Source organism: Rhamphochromis sp. 'chilingali' (genome assembly GCF_963969265.1).
Source record: "Rhamphochromis sp. 'chilingali' genome assembly, chromosome: 21".
NCBI classification, from domain to species: Eukaryota; Metazoa; Chordata; class Actinopteri; order Cichliformes; family Cichlidae; genus Rhamphochromis; species Rhamphochromis sp. 'chilingali'.
This window is the reverse complement of record NC_137949.1, coordinates 18,139,813-18,162,723: the sequence shown is the minus strand read 5'-3', so window position 1 is coordinate 18,162,723 and position 22,911 is coordinate 18,139,813. Positions and strand designations below refer to the sequence as shown.

The 22,911-nt window shown below is 40.8% G+C and overlaps 1 protein-coding gene across 3 annotated transcripts in view; it reads right to left on the bottom strand.

Moving 5' to 3' along the window:
* The window catches only part of actn1 (actinin, alpha 1), a 56,904-nt gene that overhangs the window by 9,512 nt on the left and 24,481 nt on the right, over positions 1–22,911 (bottom strand). For all 3 annotated transcript variants that reach the window (XM_080870384.1, XM_080870383.1, XM_080870382.1), the window contains exons 2-14: positions 20,950–21,064; positions 20,424–20,543; positions 16,348–16,434; positions 15,671–15,758; positions 12,267–12,345; positions 11,892–11,973; positions 11,062–11,147; positions 6,320–6,412; positions 5,080–5,310; positions 4,106–4,253; positions 3,800–3,950; positions 3,401–3,509; positions 2,879–3,019 (exon numbers count right to left, since the gene is read on the bottom strand). In XM_080870384.1, coding sequence (XP_080726510.1) covers positions 2,879–3,019; positions 3,401–3,509; positions 3,800–3,950; positions 4,106–4,253; positions 5,080–5,310; positions 6,320–6,412; positions 11,062–11,147; positions 11,892–11,973; positions 12,267–12,345; positions 15,671–15,758; positions 16,348–16,434; positions 20,424–20,543; positions 20,950–21,064 — 1,530 coding nt within the window. The remainder of the gene's footprint in view (positions 1–2,878; positions 3,020–3,400; positions 3,510–3,799; positions 3,951–4,105; positions 4,254–5,079; positions 5,311–6,319; positions 6,413–11,061; positions 11,148–11,891; positions 11,974–12,266; positions 12,346–15,670; positions 15,759–16,347; positions 16,435–20,423; positions 20,544–20,949; positions 21,065–22,911) is intronic.

Here is a 22,911-nt window from a genome sequence, read left to right as displayed (position 1 = left end):
AACCAAACACATGTAATATAAGCTTCCTCAGTCTGATGAAGTGTTGATTCAAACAACTGCATTTTCATTTTTGTTCTCTTGATTGATTCATTAGTTAAGACAAACTTGCTTAGGTCTGCTTGCATCTGCTTTTATGGTTTTATACCAGAATCTGACAAAGTCAAACTCTGATATTGTGTTTAATTGCATTCCTGCTGTGAGTGAGATGAGAAGATCCATGTCTGTGTGTCTGTGTCAAATCTGTTTGATAAATGTTAGATTTAAGTCTAAAGCCCATCAGAAGAGAACAACATCCACCTGCTGAGAGTTTTTAATTTAAAAAAAATTCAGTTTTAAAGAGGCCCCAGACAGTGCTTTATTTTATGAAAGCTTTCTGTTACAGCCATCCTATCACTGGGCTGGAATTCTCCTCTGTTAGATCAAATATGATTTGTGGCAAAGAGGAAGTACCTCACACAATAGTGCAAACAAACCTGGAAGTGCTTAACTGTTAACAATAGGCTCCCTAATGCAATTTCAGTGCTAAGCAGCTATAGAGAGAAATTCAAAACAAACAGTCAGCTCATGTTATCGCGGTTTAATCATTAAGTAGCAAAAACACCCTGCTTGTTGTCCAGTTCATAATTTTCATATGATCTTAGAATACTCCAGGGGTCCGTTCTTCGTACCTCGCTAAGTAGGTTAGCTGGATTTGATTGTTGACGATTTCGCGTGATCCTGGATCGTTCGGTTCTCCGAAGCTCATCCGGGACTTGCTGTCATAGCAACAGATCCGTAAGCGTAAACCTGCTTGGGAGCAGGCTTACTTTATGTAAACAAGATTAGATCGCGGCCACTCAGGTATGTCCGCTTCATTTATACGAAAGCAACAGCGATATTTTACCACTGTTTTACCATAAATAAATATTATCAATGTAACTAAAGATAATGCAGTATTTGATTCTTTTATTGATTCCATACAGATACATACAGGTCATTTCCTAAAAAAAGGGAAATGTACTATTAATCATTCTATTTCATGTATTTGATTATTTCAGATGTAATTCATATTTCATAGTAATTGTAAATTACTTCATGTAATCAAGATGAGAGACCACGGCTATAAAAGCGAAAGTGGATTTGGGAAGTCTGTCGCAGTCATATCCTGTCCGTTTACGCGAGCAACCCATTGCGGAAGGTGCAAGATTGATAAGGAGAGTCCTCAGAATTCAGCGTATATTGCGGGACAGACAGGATTCTTTAGCTCAGCGCGACAGTGTGCTCATAGAGAGATATCGATTTTCCCGTGAGGGTATTATTTACTTAACCAACTTGTTGACGAGGGGGTGCAGGACCACCACCTGTCTTTTTTTGCTCTGCCCTTTTCTTGGTTGCTGTTATAAACAAACAAACAGATTATTCCAGGGTCTCTTTCCAAGAGACTAAAAGCAATATCAGTGATAAATATTACCATTCTGTAGAATATTCTTATATTTCACTTTTACTTGTTCCCATGTTCTAGTGGGTCCTGTTGTGGCTCTAATGTGAAAGAGGATATAATGTAATATAATATAATATGATATAATGTAATATAATATAATAAATTACTTACAAGTTTAATTTGTCAGAAACTTTCTGCCAGCCCTCTCTCCTTGCTTTTGCAGCCTTTGCAGTGTTCCCTTGCGTTTTAATTAAACTCTGAAACTCCTGAAATCCCTCAATCAAGAGTTCTTGCTCTGCTGCCAAAAAATACTGAGCGCGCTCCTTCGACATTTTCGCCGACCAATCAAAGGGTTGCCGATCAATGTTTCTACTATCGATGCATAGCCCCTTTTAAGCCACCCAGTGATCTCACATTACTTCATCCAGCTGTACTAATCGTCAACAACAGGTGTGTTCGGAGAACCGGAATAGCGAGCTCAAAGTTGGCACGATGATTTGATCTTGGATGTAGTAAGCGAGGCACGAAGAACGGACCCCTGGAGTCATTTGACCTTGAAATTCAATTCAATTCAGTTTTATTTATATTGTGCCAAATGACAACAGCAGTCACCTCAGGACCCTGAAATATTACAGAGAAAACTCCAATAATCAGATCAAGTACTTGGTGACAGCGGGAAGGAAAAATTCCCTTTTTAACGAGAAGAACCCTCTGGCAGATCCAGGCTTAGGAAGGGCAGCAATCTGCTGCAGCTGGTTGGGGGTGAGGACAAAAGAGAGCCCATTCCTGTTGAACTCTGCTGTTGCTTCCTTCCCTGTTCTAGCCCACAGATCAAAGGCTCTGAATACTGAATGGAACTGAAATTAATGGAATTTGTTTTTTGTGTGACAAGTCGTTAAATATTTAGATAATGGTAAATCGTACACCAAAACTTTACAGAAGCACACTTTGCACAATTGAGCCGGTCATTTTAGAGTTTGATTGATCTTTCTAAAACAGACGGTGTTGGACTAGCTAGGAGCAAAAGTTTTGGAGAATTTGTTTCCATATAATAATGTAGTCATGAAATAAAACCATAAATCTTAGCATATTTATGATTTTAGTAGTCTCACATCATAAGAAGTACTCAGCGAAATGTAAAGTAACAACCATTATGACTTATCCAAAGCATCTATTTAGTTTGCTGAAGATATATCAACTTGGTCATATGTTCATTTATTACCATTATGTACCACTAGAAGGTGCAATATGCTGTTATGGTAGCAGGCAATATGTTGCTTCTTCACATTAACTTGACATAGATGATAGCTGCTTAGCCAACGCTCATCAAGAAAGTAAAGAAGCACCAAACGAACAAATACCTGCGTTAACTTCGCAGCTACATAACCCCTGCTGTGTGTTTAAAGGCTGACAATTCTATTTATTCCCTAAAGTCGCATGTATTTTTCCCCATCTCACCTGGATCTCTTCAATGGTGTGGACAATAAATGTATCCTGCAGGTCCTCCATTGCGCCCTCCATCCAGTTGTTGAACGGAGCCGCTCTTTTGGCAAACTCAAGGTACAGCTGGTCGATGGTTTCAAGGAGCTTCTCTGTTCTCTGTTGAGCATTAAAAATGTGATAAACATAAATTTACAGGGTTTTTATTGACCTTCAAAGTCTATTTGGGTGAAATTTAAGAATTCGTGGAGGCTTTTTTTTTTTTTTTGCATGAGCATTCACAGAGCTCAGAGGGATTTGGGGGGTTATATCTTCACAAATAAAGTCTCTAAACTTGAAAGGCTTTTCAAGGCCAGCAGAAACTCTGAAATTGTTGTCACAGTTTCTCACTGTGAGGAAAAACTCTTTCATCTCTAAATTTTTGCCCTCACCGGCATAAAGAAGGACAGGGGGAATTTAAAACACTTTAAAGCGAGTCAGAAATGTGACTCTTTGCTAGGTTGTTTACTTTCGATTCCCTTTGGGCTTGTCCCATGTTACCTGCAGAGCCTCGCTGCGTTTCTGGGTCAGACCTCCCAGAGCGTCCCATTGGTCGCAGATCCGCTGGCAGCGAGCGTTAACACTGGGGGAGTCATAGTAGTCCAGCTCACTGGAACACAAAAGAGACAGGAACACAAGTGGTTCGTTATCTGCAGCAGAGCAGCTTTAACTCACATTAATCATCTTTCATAGATAAGAATTTTGTTCCTGTTTGTCTGTCATCTTGATTTGTTGATTTTGTGTTTTATGTGGCGTGAAATGAGAATGAGCAGAATGTCCTAGTTGTAGGCTCAGCTCTTACTGTGCAAACAGGCAAGCTGTAAATGCACAGGAGCCCTCAAATTATCCAACTCTACTTCATCCTTTTATTGATCCACAGAAGGTGTTCACTTCTCTTACTTTAACTCCTGTGCAATGGCTGCAATCTGCTCCACGCGGTCCTGGTGTGCCGCCAGGTCACTCTCAAAGGCCTCGTGTTTTTTCAGCAAAGCCTTAATCTCTGACAGAGAGGCCGTCTCATAGTCCCGCTTCTGCAGCATGTCCTCTTTACCTTCAGGGGGAGACACAGAAAGTATATCATTAAAGCTAAAATATCTCCCACCTATACTTCTGCATTTTTACTTTACCTCAGCCACACAGCACTAAACACAGGAGCGCTCTGGTTCGTTATGTTCATATGTGCACTTTTTTCAAAACAGCAGATACCTTCAGTCCAGGCTTCGTGGATGGCTGCTTTCTGCCTGAACTTCTCTGCCAGGTGGTCGAGTCTCTCCAGCCTACGGATCTCGTTGAGGAGCCATTCTTCGTAGCCTTTCTCTGCTCCCTCTAGATTTCCCCATGCATTGTTAATGTCCTGCATGAGGCAAAGGAGAAACAGTCTAAAACAGGCTGTGACTTCAACGGATGAAAATCTGAGCTATAAATCCAAGTAAACAAAACAGCTTTCATGTTCTGCGACTACATATATTATTTTACAAATACACACATCCACAACATAACATTACTTTACTTAAACCTCACATTTACTTTTATGGCTCACTGTCTTAAGTCTGTACTTAGCAACTGTATATATTCTACTTAAGGAGTGACGACTTATTCTGTTTAGATCAGTCCTCAACGTGGAGCTGAGACTGCTAAACCTTGAGTGTAAAATGTTAAGGTACTATTTGTTGCACTGTTTGAAAATGCTAAATGTTTTACATGCATTCAAATTGCTTGGAATTTGCATGTGCAAATGTTGAGCACCTTAATTACACAAAAATGGTTTTAGAAACTTGGTTTGAGCCATTTAGAAGTTCAAAAGCAGTTGTTACTTTTGTCTGGCTGTATTTGAGCTTTGATAAATGCTTTGCAGATGAGGCTTCATTGCCTTTTTCAGTTAATAATGAAAGCTTTAAGACTGAACCAAAAGGGAATTGAAAACAGTGAAGTTACAGTTGGTGGAATCTTATTCGATTTGTTCGTATACTATTTATTTCACAGTTATAATGGGAAAAATGCCTCCTGATGTTTTGAGACTTTACAAATTGTAAAATGTTTATGTAATTGTTGTCACGGCGTAATTATTCATATTATGTAATAGTAGAAAATGCAAAATTGTTAGAGTAAAAAAAGTTACAATGTTTTCTGACATCTCAAACTTTTTCAAGTTTGTTCTTTCAGAAACTGCCCTGACTTACCGAGACCATCTTTCCCTCAGAGGGCATGAACGCAGGCCTGTTGCTGAGCCTCAGCTTGGTCTGCAGGGTGTTGAAATTGATCTCCAACTGGCACTTTTCCTGCACTTTGGGCGGCTTGTGGAGGCGGCGATAATCTCTGAAGTCCTCCAGCTTCTGCTGCATGGCCTGCATGGTGTTCTCCGGCATTCGGTTCTCCAGCCAGGGGATGGTGCGACGGATCCACTCCAACAACTGGGGTGTTGTGTAATGTGTGGAAAAGTGTATGTATGTATGTGTGTGTGGTAAAGGATGAGATTATGAGGAGGCAGATGGAGGGAAAATGAGTTCATGGAGATGAATGGGGAAGAAGAACCATGCAAATCACAGAAAATGGAGCGTAATGATCGTCAGAGAGGAAGAAGATGAGATGTGTTGGATGTGATTGACATGTGAAGAAAGAATATAAGGTGAGATAATTAGTTGACTAGTTACGTTTTACTAACTGATTGCAACGAAATGTATGTTTTGTGTCTTTTTGTTTTCTCTCATTTTCTTTACCATTATCTATAACACAGCATCAGATATACACAAATATTTTTGTATTGAAAGTTCACTTATTTTAACCTGACTTTACAACAAGAATGCACCAAAAATAAGTCTTTTTAAAATAGTTTTTAATAAACAGTTAACTTTTAAAAATCCACTGATTTTTTCAAGGAATTGTTCATCATTTGGGGAAATAGACATACTTTCTTTTGTCATGAGAGATAAAAGTCTCAGCTTCAGTGGCATAAAGTGCTAGCCTGAACCTGCCCACTGGTACTGTGGTAGGTAAATACGTAAGGATAGAATGAAATAAACACGTTAAGTTCATATCTGTTTGTTTAATCTGTGACAATTTACATAACTGTAAGGTAACTCTATAATGTTATCATGCAGCATGTACTTTACCAATCTGGTCTAATTCTCTGCTACATCAAAAAACCTCATTTATAAGCAAATGGTATAAAATGAGAGAGAAAACAGACCGACTACCAAAAAATCTGATTTTATCTGGTGCACTTCTATGCCTAAAACCTGTTTGTCTGGCCGCTGGTTATCTTGATCTGCCATGTTTATACCTGTTTAGAGCACAAACACCCCCAGGGGTAGGAGGTGAAGGAGTGGTGCAGTAAGGGTGGGGAAAACAGAAAGGGGGGGGGGGGGGGGGGAGTAGAGAAGTTGCAGGGCAATTAAAGGATAAAAACTGGGGTGTGCTCACATCACTGGCCAGCTTCTCATAGTCCTCCATCAGCTGCTCATTCTCTTGGTTGACAGCCAGCACCTTGCAGATCCTGTTGGCCGCTGTCTCTGCCTAAATGGCGGGAGCGAGGGGGGGGAAACAGAGTGAGACCCACAGCTGAGAGAGACAGAGCAAATTTTGAGCCTTGGTGTTATGCAGCTATCTCTAATGTTCCTTGCATATCTAACTGGTGAGTGTGCCACAGGTGATATATTTGATCTGACTGCATCCATCCATCCATCCATCCATACTGCCTACACAGAAGCACTCCAAGATTTCCCAAATGAGTCATTTTTAGGGAATGAAGCAATACATCAGCAACAGCTCTGCAGGGAAGTAAAATCAGGACAGTCACTGCATGTTACCATACCTATAATGTATAATGATGCCTGGACGTGTGTGCTGTACTGAGAATGTCAATGAAATGCCCCAAGATTAAATAGAGTCCAGCCTGTTTCCAGCAGGCACGACTCTAGAGAACAACGGTGACAACTCAGAGAGCTGTAACAATGATGCATTAAACTGTACCTGCCATCAGGTGTAGGGGCAGCGTTCTCTCTGCAACACTATCTTTTTATAGCATAGCAGCAGCAAATAGTGTTATTTTAGCCTCTCAACCTACATAAAGAGAGCTCTGACTGGAGAAATGTAGAGTGAAGCCCAGTGGGGGAACAGAGGGGCTCATCTCTGACATAACACCTCTCTCAGTCTTTAATACTGAATGCACAATGTATGAATAAGTCACTGTGACGATATGTAGTCAGGTAACCTGTTGTGTGTAAGATGAAAATGCTGTAAAGAGAAAAGAATTCTGAAAGAAAATACAAGCAGAAACTGAAGTGACATGCATAAAGTCTGGAAAATATGCAGCAGATTTTAGCTGAGAAATCCAGCACACCCAGACACAGTTTTTAGAATAAAACAAGAAACTCCATCTGCGACTGCAGCAAATCAAAACCATTGGCAATATACCTCTGAAGTGCTTGACAAGTAAATGTATTGATTGAAAAGGCAGCACAGCCTTGCAGCAGTGTCCTTTTAGAGGGTGCACAGTCTCAGTAAGCTAAACCCGAGTCTCCCTCCTGCCCCATTTCATAGTTCACAGCCTGGCATCCCACACTGAGGACTGTTTCCAGCCTCTTTTGTTAAGAGATCACAGGGGAAAACTTGGCTCGGTCAGAGACATGCTCCGGGGGTTCCACCAGGAGTTGCCTTAAAAGGAGAGCCATGATGTGCAGGTCGTGCTTCTGTGAGCAAATGTTTGCATGCTGGGCCTGTTTAATGAAAGGCTCGACAGCCAGGACCTCTTTCATGAATTACTTTGTTGTGACATCACAGCGACCAGAGGGAAGGATTATTAAGGTGAAAACCATCTTCCCATTTACCTGCGGTGCCACTGTGGACACTGCCCTATTTTGTGTCTCTTCTGTATGATCAGCAGAAGCCCCACAGACCTGCTGCTCAAACCTTCAGGTCAGAAGAAAGTCAACTCGAAGAGATGGTTTGTTTCAGACAGTGGAAAAACTAAGGGGGCGCACCAAGACTTGATATAACAAATATTTTTAATGGAACAATTAAAGGAAATTTTATCATAATAGGTCCCACATTAAAACCTAGAGATCATAGTTCTTTGATTCTTTTGACATTCCTTTTTTGATTCAAGCCCTTAAACTTGCAATTACTAATTTTTAGCCCCTTTGGGACAGCAGAAACACTCATTAAACACCACAAATTTCTACCAAATAACAGATTTTGAGCATGATTGCAATTTTCCCTCCCGTTCCCTCCTGTCTCTTTAGCAGCTATAAATGAGTTCTTTTGTCTAGTGTGAAGTTTAACTGAGCTTTTCACTTTAAACATTTGACAACACTGACTGAGAAACAAAAGAAATAAACTGGCATGTCTGACAGCAAAACTAAGAGCTGAAAGAAGCTAAAACAAAGCACAGAAGAGCGACAAACTGTGATAAAATTCTGGGCACTCTCCTCGCCACACAGACTATGCACTAATAAAAATGGACCATGTGATCCAATGTTAATAATGGGGCCGTAACTTAAAATTGGACCTTAAAGAAGATGGAATATGTGTGTAACTACAAACTCCATCAAAGCTCAATGAAACCTCCACAATGAGAGAAATAACTAATAGTTTTTTATATTCATGTTCCATTGTCATGTAGCAAACAGGTGATACACGTGTCTCCTTGCTGCCACCTTTTTTGAACAAGGGAGAAAAAGGAATAACAACATAATCATGTAGCACAGAATCTATTTTTGGATCAGAGACTGAATTGTAACCTGATTATCAGGAATTACACTTCCTTAAAAAACAATACTGTTATTTAACTTTGTGGAGTTAATGTGAGGATTTCCACGTGCAGAGCGTTCCAACATAGGAATGTCAAACTTATAGTGTTTATTGCTAAATATCTGCCCTAAAGGGTGAAATCGGAGGTGTTAAAGAGAGGAGGAGTAACTGTTCCTCCACCCATTGTTTCTGAAATCTACGCCAGATCTGTAAAACTGTGTGCCAGCCAGCAGCAGTTTCCGGACTCCTGCTTCTCAGGAGAGCTCCATTAAGAAGTGGATCCTAATAAAGATTTTAAGTACAGGAGACTTAGCGGATATCCTGCATGTGTGATAAGTCTCTATTACTCGCTGCGGAGATCTTTAGCGGATTTGGCATGTCTTTGGAATAATATATTCCACTGAGAGTGCAGGGACTAGTTGCAGGGGTGTACATTGTATCAGGGATCAATATACTGCTGAAAGAGAGGAGATAAGGAGGCTCTGAATAAGCCAAGTCTCCCAGTGGAGCCACCCACAATAAAAATGCATCAAGCGATAGCACTTCGAGGCACATAAACTCAATTTTCAGATAGCAATGATGTCAGCAATGCAAATATGTGTGTGTTTCTTGGATTGCTTAATGTTTTAATATGAAGTCAGAGCAACCAGATATCCTACTCCCACCTAGTCTATAATCAGGATTTGCTGTGCAGAGAGGAAGAACTCTGGGTGCCCTGCCTTTACTGCAGGACAAGAGAAAATGCTCTTTAGAAACTTATGTTATTGTAGTAGGAAACGTGACACTTTACATACGAATTCAAAACATAGACCCTGCTTTTAGCTCTATTTTTCATCTCCACAGACTTCCTGTTAGCTACTGAATGCTCCATTATGTTAAATACGTAAACTCTTATTGTTTCTGTCTGCTGTCTGAAGCTGGACCAATGATGTACAGTAAGGGTTTTTGAACATTGCTATGAGGGAGGTGTAAGTGAATGGAAACATGGAACTGTATAACCCAAACAATGAGCTAAAAAAAAACGCTAAAAAGCTTCAGAGAACTAAGACAAAAAAAAATACTGCCAACCAGTACAGCAGGTATTTTGTGATTTTTTTTTTACTTTTTATTATGTTTTATTTCTCACCTTCTGTTTGCCTGAGAATGCGTGGTAATAACACGACACATAAGTCATGACGGCCTTCTCATCTGGCCTCAAGGTGCTAATGATATCTGCCAAGGGAACAGAGGAAAAGGAGAGAGGACAGGGAAGAGAAAAAGGCACCAGTGTAAAAGTGTGCAGAGACAAAAAAAGGCCAGCAGGGGGTGCAGTGACAAGTTATCTCCAGTTTACCTGCAGTTGGTCTTCAAGTTAGCTTGTTATTAGCGATTCTTAATTTTTCTCGTGAAAAGTGAGATGCTTGCCTTGATTCAAAGTGGGAGGTGGAAGCATGAAGTGAAAACACATTCATTTTATAAGGAGTAATGGTTTCTTGAGTGTTTTAACTTTTCATTTTGTTGCATTGAGAGCCAGCTGTATGTCATCCCACACCTCCTTATCTATGATGCAATCCAGAGTCCAGCTGTAGTTTAACTTCTCTCAATGAGGCACACCACTCTCTCCACTTATAAACACAGACGTTTTTAGTGCACGTTGCTTAAACACAGCTGTGGTGAAGTGCTCTCTCCACTGCTGGGCCTCTTAGATGAACCTGGCTCTTATATAACTTGTGCCTCATGATGCTGCAGAGGTGCAGCACAGTCTCACATTTCCTGTTGTATTTCTATGTACGCTGTTGTCAAACTAACAGACAGGAATTCGTTATCCCACTGAGAAACTCCAAAGTAGCACTTCTTTCCTGTAAAGAAACAGGGAAATGGACTCCTGTGTGTAACCAGCTGCCACATATCCAGCCTCCTGCTTGACTACGAAGCACCAGTTTTAATTGTATTCATTCCTTCACTCTCAATTTAAGCTGTCACTCCGAGGGCTGAACATAATCGTCCAATTAAACAGTCACATATCCCCTTCTGTAATACACTTCAGGCTAATTTGTGTCAAGCCATTGCTGTTATCACAGCCAATCACCATCACTCCGATCAGATAAACGTTGCCACACTTCCCACTCTGCTTTTGCTCAGCACCATGAAACCCTAATGAGGGGTGGCTCCGCTAGCCTGCAGTGCCATTACAACAAGGTAGACTGGAGACACACTTGCACTCGCTGCCTTTAAGAACAGCGTGTTTTTGTCCCATCATGCATTTGGTAGTGTGAACCATGCGGAAAGTAAAGAAGACGACCCCTGCAGGGGGCGTTGTGCACTGCAGAGAGAAGGATACTGTTAGGAGAAACACGTGGAGGTGGAAAAAAGGGAAAGAGGGGAGTGAGGCGAAGAGGAGAAGGAGGAGGAAGGAGACGCTGCATCCAGGATACCTTCTGAGCGCCTGAGAAGGCGTGGTAGAAGCTAGAGACGTAGGTCATGATTGCCTTCTCGTCCGGACGGGCAGTGCCCACAATGTCTGTGGGGAAGAGAGGACGTCAGGGAGGGGATGGAGGTTAGGGTTGAGTGGGAGGAGGTTGAGGTTGTTAAACACAGAACAGTTAAATGAAGAAACAGGAAACAAAACTCATCACATAAATAATATTTAGAACGAAAACAAAATCAGTGGTATGGACCAGATGCGCTTATGGGCTTTAGCTACATCTCTTAACAGAAAACCTCCAGTTTTCAAATCTAAAAACTACTTGGTGAGCAAACCATACTTGAAGATACAGGATGACGTCAGTAAGGCTTAATTTATTTGTAGAGAAAGAACTGAATATTTACATTTAGTAGAAAATAGTCTCCCATTGTTTGCACAGCTGCACAAGTGAATGCTAAGGCCAAAATATACCCTCTCAGGAATCAGGATAACGCGCACTTGTTGAAAAGTTGGTCATTTAAAGTCAAAGCAGAATGTCATTACCAAAAAAAAATTCAACAAATAGACAAAAAAAGTGGTATTTTTTGCATTCCTCCACTCTTTCTGAAGGCACAGTAACTCTCACAGCTGTAAACACTAAAGCAGTTAGAGTGGTTGAAACTTGAAATAAAGTGATGCAATAATACAAAGATCGAGTTAAGGTGACACCGAGGTCTTCAAAGAGCTTTCAGATTTCTGAAGAGGAAATCTAAGAGAGCAGATTTTTGCTTTTAAACAAAGAGAGGCAAGAAATCTGCTCTTCGTGACGTGATTTTACAGTTTGACTCCCTGCCTGCTCACCTTCTGCGTCCAGCATCTTGGGGATGTCCAGGTACTTCTCTGCCACGTCGAAGGCTGTGTTCAGGTTGGTCATGGGGTCGTCCTGGCAACAGGAACAACCAGCAGATCATCAAGACTTTTACATTGCTTTTAACTGCACCATAGAAATAGTTAACATCATCATTGGAGATATAAGCATGGTAATTAAAGTTAGCTACAGGGGCTGGCAACCACTACAGAAGAAGGTACAGCTAGAGTTTCTCGTTAATTGGTCAGAAGACAATCATGTTACTTCCTTGTCTTATTTTCAGAGTTTATTTGAGGCATCTGAAACGCAGTGACTCCTGTCTACAGCTCCAGTTCGGGGTTTCCATTGCCTTTGAGCAGCACACTCACCTTGCGCAATTTTCCATAGTCAATGAGCTCTGGACGGTGTCGATGAATGAGCGCGCAGAACCCCAAACCATCTTTCCAGCTGAGAGAACGAGGCAGAGAAAGAGTGATCAGGAAAAATGGCAGGAATTTAACTTTAATCAAGACCATCCCCATCAGTCTGTCCTCCTTAATCAGCTCTGTGTCAACCCCGAATCATTCCAACACCACGTGCCATTTTACTGTTATCTTCTGCACCAAACGTGCTCAAACAATAGCTCTTAAGAAATTCAATGTTTTTTATCCTTTGCCATGAAATTTTCCTTTGTGCTTTTGTTGCAGAATAAGAAATAAGACATACTAAGACGAGACAGATGTTCAACGTGTGTTCGGGACCCAAGGTGGGGCTTTTGGTGCTTTTCAAAAGAGAAACTGTTTAAAACTCGGATATCTGTTGGAATTTGAGCGCCAGAGCCTGGAACACATTCAAAGAAAAAGATATTCCTGCTCAGACACTTTTGTACACTCAACAGACATGATATCTTGGTACTGGTTTTCTTTCATTTTCCAGAGCAATTGTCTTGGCAAGCGATCTCACTGCGACTCACTAACAGATGTTACGTGGTTCGCTTTTTATTGTATGCAGAAACCAACTGGCTCTCTTCTGCACAAATACAATAGAATGCCAGGTTTTAGTGACTCATATAAAGTTATTTATAATTCATCTTCAGCATTTACTGCATTTTGTCATATTTAAACGATGCAGCACAACAATCTTCATGCAGATATTCTCTGCCTATGCTTTCCCTTTTGATGAGACTGGCAATAATGCTAACATTTGGCCATTTGATGATCAACATGTTATATGCACTAATATACTCCCATATCATCTAGATGCTGGTAATGTAACCATGTGTTCATAAGACACCAGATGGCCAGATCCTCTTTTACCCAGAACATGGGGTGTCTATGATTTTCAAAAGGAATTTCAAACTTTGATCACACATGCTTACACTCCACAGGTGTTTTTTTGTGTTGTTTTATTTGGTTTTCTTTTGTTTTATTATAGTTTGCCGTTTTCACTGCCTTAAGGCACCGTTAACCTAAACAGGACTTTAATCCTCTGTGTTCAGCACATCAGGATTGTGTGTAATAAAATGTGCTTTATAAAGGAAACCGTCATTGCCTTCAACCTAAGTAAGCCTAAGCACAAAGAAGGCCTTTGTATACAAATAATTCTCAATCATTTAAAACTATCATGCACTGTGATGTAATCTGAGAAATAATTCCGTATCATATTACTGAGCTATTGTCAATTGTTTTGTTTTGCTCTTATTTATATTTCACTACTTTCCAGCCTTTCGTATCTCCAATATGTGGAGAAAAGCCGACCATGTGGATATTTTGCGATTTTAAGATTAGATATTAGATTTGAAATTATTTCCAAGTCATTGCATCCTATTATTTTTGGATCCCAGGTTGTAAAATCCATACAAGGCATAGCAGCTAAATCTGATTTTGATCGTGATTCTGTTTCTCTGAAATATATTTCTAGCTTGGCCTTCTGTGGCTCATTGATTGGTGCCCTTGGTGCTGAAACCAGTCGGTCTAAATGCAGCACGATGAGATGGAGCCTCACAATATCATCAATCTGGGGAAGCTGGAGAAGGTTTATTAGTGCTTTCTGGCTCCAAACAACAAATTAGTGAGATGGGATGCTTAATGTATTATTCGCCATAAAAAAGTGCCTGCAACGCACAACAGGAGTTTTTACAAGGGTGCTCATTGCTTCTTATACCTGAAGCAGCAGTATGTGAGCGTTCAGAGAGAAAAAGCAAACTCTGTACTCTTCCCTCCTCTTCCATCTCAAAAGCCCTGCTATCATCTCTCACAGTGAGACCACATCAAAGATCGGGACTCTGCTCTGGCAATCCCATTCTCCTGAAATGACCTCATCTCCACCTTCTCATCTCAGCTTTCATCCACATCTGAGGATCACAGAGGTCTTCTTTCAATAATTCAACATACATGGAGGCATTCTGTGTCATGGATCCAGGCCCAGCCAGGCCTGAAATAGGGATGCCTGGGTAGCATCCTCACTTGTATTTTCACATTCAGAACTTACAGCTAGTCGCTGTAATTTGATTAATTATTTGCATGCAACATGTCTATGGATAATTACTTCCACTTCCTGCGTTTCACAGTATACTTTACGAGGATGTCTACTGTCTGTTCCTGGTTAAGGGTGTGCACTCTGCTATTTCAAGTCTGATCTGTTACCTATCAACGCTGTCTGAGGCAACAGCTCTCATCTGCATCGAGTCTGAGCTATTTATGAAATTATGTGTTTGTGTAATTCGGGTGTTTTAAAAAATTAACTCCACATAAAGACCTCACTGAAACAGCCAAGCTGAAAACCACATTTTAACTGAAGCAGTGCCCTTTGCCGATATTTGGAGAAGGATTCATGCATAAAAAGCTTACCAGTAGGAAAGTATCATGTGTCAGTAAGGGGACTTCCAAAATTTAAAAACACTTCACTGAAAGAGGCTTATGCTTTAATTTTTTTGGCATAGGTGGCAACAAATGGTTGCAACAGGATACCTGAAAGTGCAAGTCCTCGAACACGAACAAAGACTAAACCCAAATACAGAATTTAAACACATGATGAAGCATCCTGTCAGAGATTTAAAAAAAAAAAAATCTCTAACAGGTTGTCTCACAGCTGGGACGCAACCTAAGAATCTGTGTTGCATTAAGGTTATTCATAGTTCATAGTGTTAGAAGAGATCTAGATCACAAGGTGACACAAATACACTTCTGTTTATGTGTGTGTGCACCTGCCAGTCGAGCAACAACATGCCTCAGGTGCTTAAGCGTTTCATCGTCCGCCCATGATGAGATTTGTGCGTTTGCAAAGATTTGTTTTTCCCAGAGTTTCCAAAACAAAGACGAACAACAAAGACAAAGGTAACATAAGCCAGAGTGGACGGGACGATATTTAACCATCCTCCTGTAATCCAGCTCTGAACTTTTGCTCAGGTAATATCTGCTTACTGTATCTCCTGATTGTCAGAAATATTTCCAACACTAAGCAACAAACTGGGCTGTTTTCCTTTTTCCCCTCATCTTATTTTAAGGTTTGCTTATAAATGAGCATTAGAACAACGAAGAGCCAAAAGCAAAAATGCACAAAAGGTAAATTTTTCCACTGAGGTTAAGCTAAAACTGTTTTTAGCTGAGGTGAAGGCACCCCTGCTCGTACACATTCTTTAGTCTAATTTTCCCTGTTTGACATCAAATTTTGAGCCTCCGATAGTTATGTTTATGGTTCCACAATCTCATGTGATTAACTGCAACTGCAGCTTAGCATGTGAGTAAAACAACCATCTGTGTGGCTTAATTTGTGCTCCTCTCCAGCCTCGTACCTGATGTGAAAGTTTTGGATGTTAACATTCTTGTATGGCGCAGTCTTCCTCTGGCACCACAGCAGGAGGCCCTCTTTGGCAGATGTCTCTGTGGTTGGAGAGAAGGGATCATTGTGAAGTTGGAGGAACTCTCGGGCTTTTACTTTGACCGACTCTCCACTAATCCCTGTTTAGTGCTGGATTAAGTGGAGGTGAAGAGAATGGAAAGCATGTGTGACTGCTTGGAGGTTTCATGCTTTCCTATTTCCAGTCAATACCAAATGGTGTCAAACATCCTCTTTTAGCAAACCAGTAAAGCAAAGTTCACTAATAAACACAGTGTGGAAATGCCGCACAAAGCAAACTTTACAAACGTCTGGCGTTTAAATTGGATTATCCTGTAAATGCATTATATACGTTAACCATGGGCAGGACCACATCGCAAACGTTTCCACCTTGAAAAGAAAAAAAAAGAAGCTTTTTTAAGCTCAGTGCAAAGGTCTTAACACTGAGACACTGTGTCAATGAAAAGTGTTTTCAATTGCAAATGAAGACAGTGAGCTAGGCTTCTTTTCAATAAACCAAATGAATAAGACGCGTGTGGAAATGTTCCCACAAACACAACCACACACACACACACACACACACACACACACACACACACACACACACACACACACACACACACACAATGCTACCTTCCACAGAAATGTCTTGAATGGCAAAGCGGAGGATAATGGTCCAGATCATTCCCAGGGTCATCTTGGCGTTGCCATCTACGATCTCTGTAAGAGGGAAAACCAGTAACATTTCAGGACTGATGCATTCAGCAGGCACTTATAGTATAATATATTTTTCTCACATCTGGCTTGTTTGGTGGTTTTCAAGCAAAGAAAAACTAAATTTTTAGGTTTAAAAGCTGACAATTTTGTCCATGGCTCTAAGGAGAAGGCAAAGCCCTTTGGTTTCATCTATTTAATGGATTGCCATAAACTTTGAAACTTTGCCACATCAGGCTTTACAGACTGCACCTATTCTTAGTCCCTTGATGTGGATTAAAAACACTCAATAAAACTCCTTCAACAGGGGGGAAAAAAAATAGCAGAAGAAACTCTCAGGAACGCAGACACGTTTAAAAAACAAACAAACAAAAAAAACCCCATCATATTGCTCTGTGAGACTTGTACAGTAATATTAGATGTTAAGATTACTTATAATAGCTTTTAAAAGACTATATTGCTATTCTGTGTTGTATAGATACAGGCATTTACTGTAAATGTTATTGCAACAAAACTTATATGTATTTTGGGTGTTTGGAAAACATTTCCATTAAAATTATCATATTTTAAAGATGCTAAAAATACAGCACAACAATTGGATGTCATCCTAAGGCACCAACATCCCAACTTTGAGTAGTTTCTTATACTTAAACTACTGAGTGAATGCTTGTGAGGCCAGCAGTTTAACAGACTCACATAACCTAACATGCACTTGCACACAAACCAGCTACCAAAACAGAGAGTGGAGACGCTCAGGTTACAGCTCACGCGCAGGGAGGCTGATCTCATTTGCTGCTAAGAACTCCACTATATTTTGATCCCTATTTAGTAAAACAGCTACTTGCTGAGATATCAGTGTTCAAAATCTTTTAATCTCGATGCTTAGATTAGACAACAAGATAACCAAGAGGTCAACTAAACACTCAACTCCACTTTAATGATTTCCCTTATGTGTGCAGCAAAGCCTTTATGAATGAAACGTGATGATTCAGTGATTTGAGCAAAGACCTGTTAAGCTGTCAATCAGCTGTGTGCCGGCAGCTGAAGGCTGTGAACGAACTGCCTGTGTCCAGCCCTCTCTGTGTTGTCGATAATGAAAATCCCCTCCAACAGGTCACCCTGTTTGCCCGCCTTCAATAATTATTTGTTTCTGCCTCTAATCCAATAAGGCTTGGAGCACGGCCGCTCGACTGTGACAAACTCAGACTGCGAGACGCCAGTCAGATGTCTCTGCGTGTAACGCGGTGCGAAAGACGCCCGCGATTGAATTAGGAGGCAGAAAAAAGTCAAGCTCGGTGCTTCAGGCTGACACATGCAGATACATGTTGAGATTAGCTCTAATGAACATGACTGATCCACCAGGGGAAGAACAAAAATCCTTCTAATTCCATTTGAAACTGCATCCCCCCGTCTTTTATCCCTCACCCACAACAAACCCCCTGAGGAGTCGCAAAGACCTGAGCCTTCGACTAGTCACTTCCCACCAACACAGCTAGCAGAGCGGCAGGACCAGGAGGGGATTCCAGGCGGATAATCTGTCTGGAATGTTGGTCTGGCTTAGGAGTTTTTATACTATTACTCTGGGCAGAAAAAAAATCTCTAGTTAATTTCAAGTTATTTCAATTAATTTAAATTTAAAATGCACCTGCCCTGTCTCAGTTGTGATTATTCGCTGGTGTTCTTTGTTTGTAATCAAATATTTTTGACTTTCCTACTGCTGGTCTCATTGAACACATAACTGATATCTCTCAAGCTAAGGAAAAATGACACAACCAGTTTTTTTTTTATAGTTTAGACATTGCAGATCAGGTCTGTCAAACTCATCTACCCCACAAGTTTGAGCTCATGTGGGGTGGACCAGAGTAACTAATTATTCCCCCTAATTGCAAAAATCACCTAAAATCTTATTCAGTTGCTATATTTTAAAATAAAATAATACTATAAGCCACTTAAAAAGTTGACATTTATACAGCTTGTGAATTAAAAATATGTTAAATCAATTTTTCATTCAATCCATGTTTACGCAGATGAAGCACAATTGTGACTTTGTCAGATTTTGCGTTGCAGCTCAGCTTTTGTCATTAAAACCTTCTCAAGCTAAGGAGTTCTTTGCAAGATTTGTGCACGACGCTGACAGAGACCGGCTTATGATGGAAAGACTAGAGATTCTGAACAGCAGGCGTTAAGACTGGTCAGAGGTTAACCTTATTAAGGAAGGGAGGCATTGGGGAGGGACAGTAATGCCCGTCTTAGCCACCGTCCAAGGGATCATATTCATTAAAGGGACACTTCACAAAAACATTAAAACATATAATACATCTTTAGTCAATACAGTTATAAATTGAAGGAGAATCTATCAACCTTAAATTCTAAGGCTTTAGTTTTGTTTATTTTCAGTAGAACAGACTCTGCTAGAGTGCTTTTTACAGTTAAAATTATTCCTTATTCCTGTATTTACCTTCAATTGTTCCTTAATGAAGAAATTTTCACTTGTCTCACTTTAAGATTAACCTCACTTTGCACATGCAGGTTTGTGGGACTTCTGTTATCATAGGCAGAGCTGTGTGGCTGAGTTGACTGCATTAGGCCTCAGTCACACAGCCCTAAAGACCAGTCAGCAACCATATGGCAACCAGAAAAAAATCCCACTGATAGGTGAGTGGCTGCTGGAGGTTGCTACAGGACCCAAAGAGATATATGGTGCTGCACTCCTCCTTGGGATTTCTTTGTTGCTAGCAGGTCGTCACCAGTAGTTTACCGCAGAAACCGAGAACATACACCTTCAAAGTAAAAGTTTCCCCTTTTGAAACCTGTTGATTGCAACAGTAAGGCAAACCTTTTACTATGAAGTTGAATTTTCCAATTTCCTTTTCTCTGTCCCATTTTTTCACGTTTCCAGGAAAAAAGGAGATTTTTGGGTGAAGCTGATCTTACCCAGCAACCACTTGCCAAAAGGCTGGGGGATACACATTTATAGCCACTGACTATATCAGGGGTAGGGGACTCCAGGCCTTAATGGCCGGTGTCCTGCAGGTTTTGGATGTGTCCTTGATCCATCACAGCTGATTTAAATAGCTAAATTACCTCCTCAACATGTCTTGAAGTTCTCCAGAGGCCTGGTAATGATCTAATCATTTGATTCAGGTGTATTGACCCAGGGTGAGATCTAAAACCAACCCTTGAGGTCTGTATTTCCCCCCACCCTTGGACGATATATAGAAATACCTGTTTCCAACTCAAGAACCGAAAACTTCATTTGTAAGCAGATTTCATAGGGATTGCAGTATGTGTTCAGGAACATAAATGTTAAACTGTTAACAGCAAAATCAGCACACCATCTTTAGTAATTCTGGGTAGTTTTTAAAGCCATCTTTCAGCGTTTTGAGGAGCTCTGCAAAATATCTGTTTACTTTCACTCTAAACTAAACAGTAAGCCAAAAAATATCTGACAGTATATGATTTTTTTCAGATTATCTACAGCCATTGACAGACTTCCTGTTTGTTGCAACACATGTATGCAAACTATGCATGTGGCCAAGACTGGGCAGACAGTCAGAGAGAGAGAGAGACAGAAAGTGAAAGTCGAGTGTTTACTCTGCTAAAGACTTGTTTACTCTCAGATGGGAAGAGGGTGGACATCCCCAAGTTATTTGTGCTGAACAATGAGCAGCCTCAGCCCCAGAGGGGATTGCTGATCCTAAGATCTACTCTCAGAAAATGCACTGCAAAGCACAAGCTCTGCCCGAGCACTCGGCAATAAGGATCTCATTAAACCGCACAGCAGCCTGTGCCACTGCCATGGTAACGGGTGAGAAAGCGAGAGGGAGGGCCGGAGGCCACATTATACATAACTATTTACAACAGAACAGTAGCTATTGATTTGGCTGATGACCTAATTAAAATCAACAGGTGACAAATGCAAACTAACTACAGAGAAGGTCATTCTGGGTTTTGTGGAAACTGTCTGACCTTTGCTTTGATGTGACATCACTCACCTTCAGCTCCAATAGAAACCAGCTTCACTCCTTTGCTGGCAATAAAGTCGAGGGCTTTGTTAACATTGGAAATCTTGTGGACTCTCATTTTGCCTCTCTCTGGTTTGGCCAAGCGTTCGCCTGGACAAGAAACACATTTTCAATTACAGAAAAATGTTTTTTGATTAGCAAAAATACATGACATCTTACAAAAACAATGTAATGTTATTTTAATACTTCATTCTGAACTCCACCTTCAAATTGACCTACAGCTCTGGTTTCCATCTGCATAATCAAATATGAAGGCCTTAATTTAAATTCCTCTCATAACCAGACACATTATAGAAGATAAAGCTGTTAAAATTGTGTTTCTTTAGTTCAAACAAACACGAGAGTGTTATCTACACTATGATTTAGCTGTCAGAAATACATTTTATACAAGCATACTGTTGGACTAGTCCTGTAAGGGGAATTCTGGTAGCTAAAAATCAACAAGTGCTGTTTTCATTCAGGTAATCTTGTTAAGCAAGGAGCTTTTTTCCCTCACCTGAGATGACCTCCAGCAGCAGCATGAGTTTCAGTCCATCCCGGAAGTCCTCTTCGATGTTCTCAATCTGCGTGCCTGCTTTCCTCAGGTGAGAGTTACACCAAGCTGTAAACGTCTATATGATGGGGAAAGAAATCAGATAAAAACACCGTCACATGTGTGTATTTAATGTGCTGCAAAATATACACCAAACATGAGCCAACCAGGTTCTTAAAGGGGCAAGTTTACTTATCAAGCAACTAGAGTTTCTTTGTTTGCATTGTATTGTATTGCAGGCTTATTCAGTTTTACAATCTGATGATATTGGCACTAGTTCAAAAAAATCAAGCAAGCAACGGTGACAATATCATCAGCAGGAGATTATTTGGATTAGCAGATTTATTTAATTAAGTGGGTTTTTTTGCATTTTCTCAGCCTTCCAGATCACACACCACTTCCTCCTCCTTTCAGACCTCATCTGCCCTTTCAAAGTACACACTGTTGTTGTGTCTTGAACTGTAACCTTTTTGCTGTAAGAGTAACGGGCACAGTGGATGGTGAATGCCATAAATCCTGCATTTTTGGCTCATTGCACTTGGCATAAATAATGGGACTAAATCTTTCTCTGACATATTAAATAACACCAATGTGGGTACAGTAGCGCACCAGAATTATCAGCTGTAAAACAAAGAACAGCTCACAGGAATGCTGTTAGCTTTAGGGCACAAATTTGGTAAAAAATAAGAGAATCAACATAGTTCATCTTTTGGGAACTACGAATGTTTGTACAAAATTTGTGCATTTTCTGAGAATTTGAAGTAGATGCTGACATTTTTCAGTCTAGCCCAACATTGCTATCCACAGGGAAAAGCTGCCAGGAAATCATGTCTGGTTAGGATATCTGTGAACAAAATACTGAAACACTGCCAGCTCCGTTTACAGTTTATGAGGGATAAGGAAGTTCTCCTACAAGGACTAATAAACCACAACATCGGGACCTTTAAAAGTTACATATCAATGGAAATCTGTTGATGGACAGATGCAATCCCTGCTCCCACACTTTCACCTTTTCCTGTGGTGCCGACAAACTTGACTTCTGGATTTTCTTCACTCAACACACACACTGGACCATTGTATACATACAGTAGGTGTAGCAAGCCTTGGATTGTCTGGCATTGCTGGCATGCAAACATGCTAATGGAAACCATCTGGAGCAGGACCTCAACCGCCCAACAGGAGCTGGCATGAGGACTGGGCCCGTTATGCACCCTGTTGCAAAACGCCTTTTTATGAGTTCCCGGGTTAATTGCATCCACTGTGCGCAGATCAGACACTGTGTTTCCTCCAGAGAGCTGAAGGAGGACCTGCAGGAGCAGAGCCAGGCGTTTATGAAAGCCAACACTGTCTTTCACTGGCTTGCTTTCCACTGCTGGGGAACAAAAGCCACTTAAAAGTCATTGGCGATCTGGTTCGAAGCACTTGTGGAACTTCCGCGATGAGATCACGCTTAAAAATGGAGTCGCGTGAGGTTTACACGGCTATCAATAAACTACAGTGTGGAAGAGCTGGGTTTAAGATGTGTGCGAGGTTGATGGCGTGTGGTGGAGTAAGAAAAAAAACTGGAGGAAACTCTGTAGATACTGTAGAAGATGTGAAGGGAAACAGACAGATTATATGGTGTTTCATCCCTAAGGGCAGGACTGACGGAAAAAGACCAGCACTGAAGATTTATGTGCAAACAGCAGGCACACGCCCTGAACCCAGAAGATACTACTTTCCAGCAATACTACTCATGATTTAAGTCAAGCTCCAACAGGCACTAAGATATTTGAAATAATTCTAATCAATAGTCCCTTTAGGGGCTTTCCATATGTTTTAAACGGTCGAGGCAGAGCTGTGCTGTCAGCAGCTTGTGTGAATACTGTGCAATTTAATCAAAGAGTTTGCTGGCTCTGCAGGTTCAGATTCTTACAATGTTCTGTC